This window comes from Orycteropus afer, unplaced genomic scaffold (assembly GCF_000298275.1).
Source record: "Orycteropus afer afer isolate SDZICR_OR568_19922 unplaced genomic scaffold, OryAfe1.0 scaffold00848, whole genome shotgun sequence".
Classification (NCBI taxonomy): Eukaryota; Metazoa; Chordata; class Mammalia; order Tubulidentata; family Orycteropodidae; genus Orycteropus; species Orycteropus afer.
Window position 1 is genome coordinate 583,048 of NW_006922435.1, and position 3,420 is coordinate 586,467.

Below are 3,420 nucleotides of genomic sequence, written 5' to 3' on the forward strand. Positions count from 1 at the left end.
CCAACCTTCCTTCCGAGGAGTGGCTGGTGGGTTTGAACCGCCAGCCGTCTGGTTAGCAGGCAAGTGTCTTAGCCACTATGCTACTAGAGCTCCCATGTTCTTGGATACACTCCCCATTTCATAGACATACCTAATCATTTAGCCTGTCCACCCATCTATCCACATGATGAGCCTCTTAAGGTAGTTTCATCACCTCAGAGATAATGCCTACACCATATTCAGGCTCAGGAATTACAGAGTCATAATAATAACCTCTTAGATAGTTTGAAGGTGTAAAAATTATAAGGAAACTTGAGAATCATCTGGTTACAGTCTTCTTACACTCTGTATTTAACCAAGGTAAAACACTAAAACCCAGGTCGGTGGAATGATTGGATCAAGAAGTTTTCTTTCAGTGTAAAAACTGAACCAAACCCACTGCCATCAAGTCAATTCTGATTCATAATGACCCTGTAAGACAAAATAGAACTGTTCCATAGGGTTTCCAAGGCTGTAAATCTTCACAGAAGCAGACTGCTGACCTTTTGGCGTGCAAACAAATACTTTATCTACTGCACCACCAGGGCTCCATCTTTCAACATAGAGTATGTCTTTCTCCTAGATTTAGGCAATCTACTTTGTTATCTCCCTTTCAAAAATGTCCCTGGAGCTGAGGTGATAGGAAAATTGGTTGGACTATATAAACTGAGGGTATTCTTTGCTGCATGAGAAGGGTAAGGTGGTTCTATAAATAAAAATTTGGCCTTAATCTGTGACGTTTCTTTCAATATCCATGGACCAGCTACTGTCCTAGATACTGTACTACATGATTATCTCCTAATGCTCAGAACAACCTTGTTCCCCATTATTAAGATGGGTAGGCAGAGGTGAAGAAGTTTGCCTGAGATCACTACGAAACCTCAGTAAGTATTAGGGACATATACAGGGTTTCGATCTTGGCCTGCGTTGGCTCCAAACCAGATACTTTTGTCCCCTCTGCACTGAGCTGCATTTCATGTGGATTCAAAAGATTTTTGGGGTCAGGAAAATTGGTGGATTCTGGGTGCCTAATCTGTGAACACACATGTTAAGCTCAACAGTTCAGAACTTCTGCACTCTGGGTTCTCTGCAGTTAAGCAAAAAGGGTGGCCTGGGCAAGTTTCTTGGAAAGGTTTGGCTTTCAGCTGCTACCCTAGAGGTGTTTCTGAACATCTAAACTGCCTCCTCTATCTCAGGTACTCTTCTAGCTGAGCTACGGGAATACAATCTGGAACAGCAGCGGCGAGCCCAATGTGAGACCCTCTCTCCTGATGGCCTCCCTGAGGAGCAGCCACAGACCACCAAGCTGAAAGGCAAAATGCAGAGCAGGTGGGGAGAGCCACCATTTTAGCTGAGGGACTAGAATCTGGGACATTCTGAAAGGTAGCTCCTGTTGGTTTCCTGGTGTTTTTCTTTCTTAGAGTATATTTTCCTGTCCTACACATGCTTGACCATATTTTTTTTCTACTTCTGAGATTCTTTATCCCTCTGGCTGACACCAGAAACCCCTGCTTGCTCTGGGTGTTTATGTTTTGATAACTGTCAGTATACCAAAGACACCTCTACACTATCCAGGTTTGATATGGCTGAGAATGTAGTAATTGTGGCATCTCAAAAGCGACCCCTGGGTGGCCGAGAGCTCCAGCTGCCTTCTATGTCCATGTTGACATCCAAGACATCTACCCAGAAGTTCTTCTTGAGGGTACTGCAGGTCATCATTCAGCTCCGGGACGACACGCGCCGAGCTAACAAGAAAGCCAAGCAGACAGGCAGGCTAGGTATGGAACTACAGTGTCCAGTTGAGGGTTAAGGGAGGTGGTGGAGAACCCTGGAGGGCAGGACTTCCTGTCATGCCTCCTTCCTGTTTAATCTTTCCAAAAGGAAAGCAATGATCTTAAAATATCTCACTCAAGCTGTCTGCAGAGGAAATTCATTAGGGCAAGTGGGAATTAAGGGGAGGGTGAAATCTGTCAGGGGAATTGGGGACAAGATCTTTTGCTGAATAAGACTTAACTCACTGGGTATAACTCCTTTCTGCTTCCTTGATCACTCTTGACTAAAACACTGCACCCATGTTGCTTCAGCCATGGCCTGCCAAATCATTTTCCCTACCTCTTTTCTCCTGACCCACAGAATTTTCTCACATGCCCCTGCCCAATGTAATGGTAGATCTTAGTGCCTGATGACGAGCACTCTGAAGCTGCTTGAACTAGAGCTACAGCACCTCAGCAAAATGTCCTGTGGTGGCCCAGAGGAGGTGGGAGAGAGAATATTGGGCATTTCATCTTCCTACATTTTATATCTTGCCTTTTTTTTTTTTTTTTTCTCCCAGGTTCCTCCGGTCTAGGCTCAGCTAGCAGCATCCAGGCAGCTGTTCGGCAGCTGGAGGCTGAGGCTGATGCCATTATACAAATGGTACGTGAGGGTCAAAGGGCGCGGAGGCAGCAACAAGCAGCAACGGTTAGCATGATGCCTGTGGCCCCTCATTCATTTGTCTCCTCTCCTGTCCCCACCACGTCATCAGTGGGGTTTCACTGCCCTTACCTTGTATGCTTTTGCAATAAGTTTGCTATATGAATGCTTCTTTCTAAACAACAGGATCGTTTTCTGTTGATTTGTTGGTTTGGTTTGATTTAAAGCTTGGCTGTCATAACCCACCCAGCTATCCAGTCAACAGTGACGCTTTTGCAAACTGCCTAATGCTAAGTGTCTGGGTTCTGAGGGGATGTGGGTTGAAGATTTTTCAGTCTCATGGAATAGTGCAGGTACATCAGAGCCATCTCAGTGATCTGCCCTTGAAAATGCCTAGGCTTGATACACATCCCTCACAACTCAGTCTGTGACTGGTCCATCTACTCTGGCCTTTGCTTCTGTTCTTTGTAATCCCTTGGCACATAGGCACTCAGGAACTTTTAGGAGGAATCCATTAGATACTTAACTAATAGGCTCAGTATTGGAATCCCAGCATACAGTGTCTGCAGTAAAGGTCTAGAGTATCATGTATATGTACTATCGTACTATCTCATTGTTTTCCTGTCCTTGCAATATGCAAGTCACCTTCCCAAGATCCAAGAATTAAAAGTATCATGAGGCCTGGTTTACCTCTATGTATGATTACACATGTTATACAGTATGGTTTCATTGGTCATGTTAGGTATAGCCTAGAATCTGGGGACAGTTTATTGCTTTGTTTTGTTTTTGTCTCTGAAAGGGTAGAAATGGAAAATAGAAAGCCATTATTCTAGAATATGAATTACATTTTTCTTTCCAGTCTCTTTCTCATCACCCAATAAGATAGAAGTTAAGTTAGCTTTTAAAATAATCCCTCCCATAAATGGTTGTACTAACTCCCCTATTATTTCCCCTTTTGTGGGCAAACAGAAACGGAGCACACCTTCTGCC

The 3,420-nt window shown here is 44.2% G+C and overlaps 1 protein-coding gene across 1 annotated transcript in view; it reads left to right on the top strand.

Moving 5' to 3' along the window:
* The window catches only part of HUWE1 (HECT, UBA and WWE domain containing E3 ubiquitin protein ligase 1), a 164,163-nt gene that overhangs the window by 151,579 nt on the left and 9,164 nt on the right, over positions 1 to 3,420 (top strand). Inside the window, exons 68-70 of the mRNA XM_007958089.2 lie at positions 1,215 to 1,347; positions 1,594 to 1,796; positions 2,351 to 2,478. Of these exons, the coding sequence (XP_007956280.1) occupies positions 1,215 to 1,347; positions 1,594 to 1,796; positions 2,351 to 2,478 (464 nt within the window). The remainder of the gene's footprint in view (positions 1 to 1,214; positions 1,348 to 1,593; positions 1,797 to 2,350; positions 2,479 to 3,420) is intronic.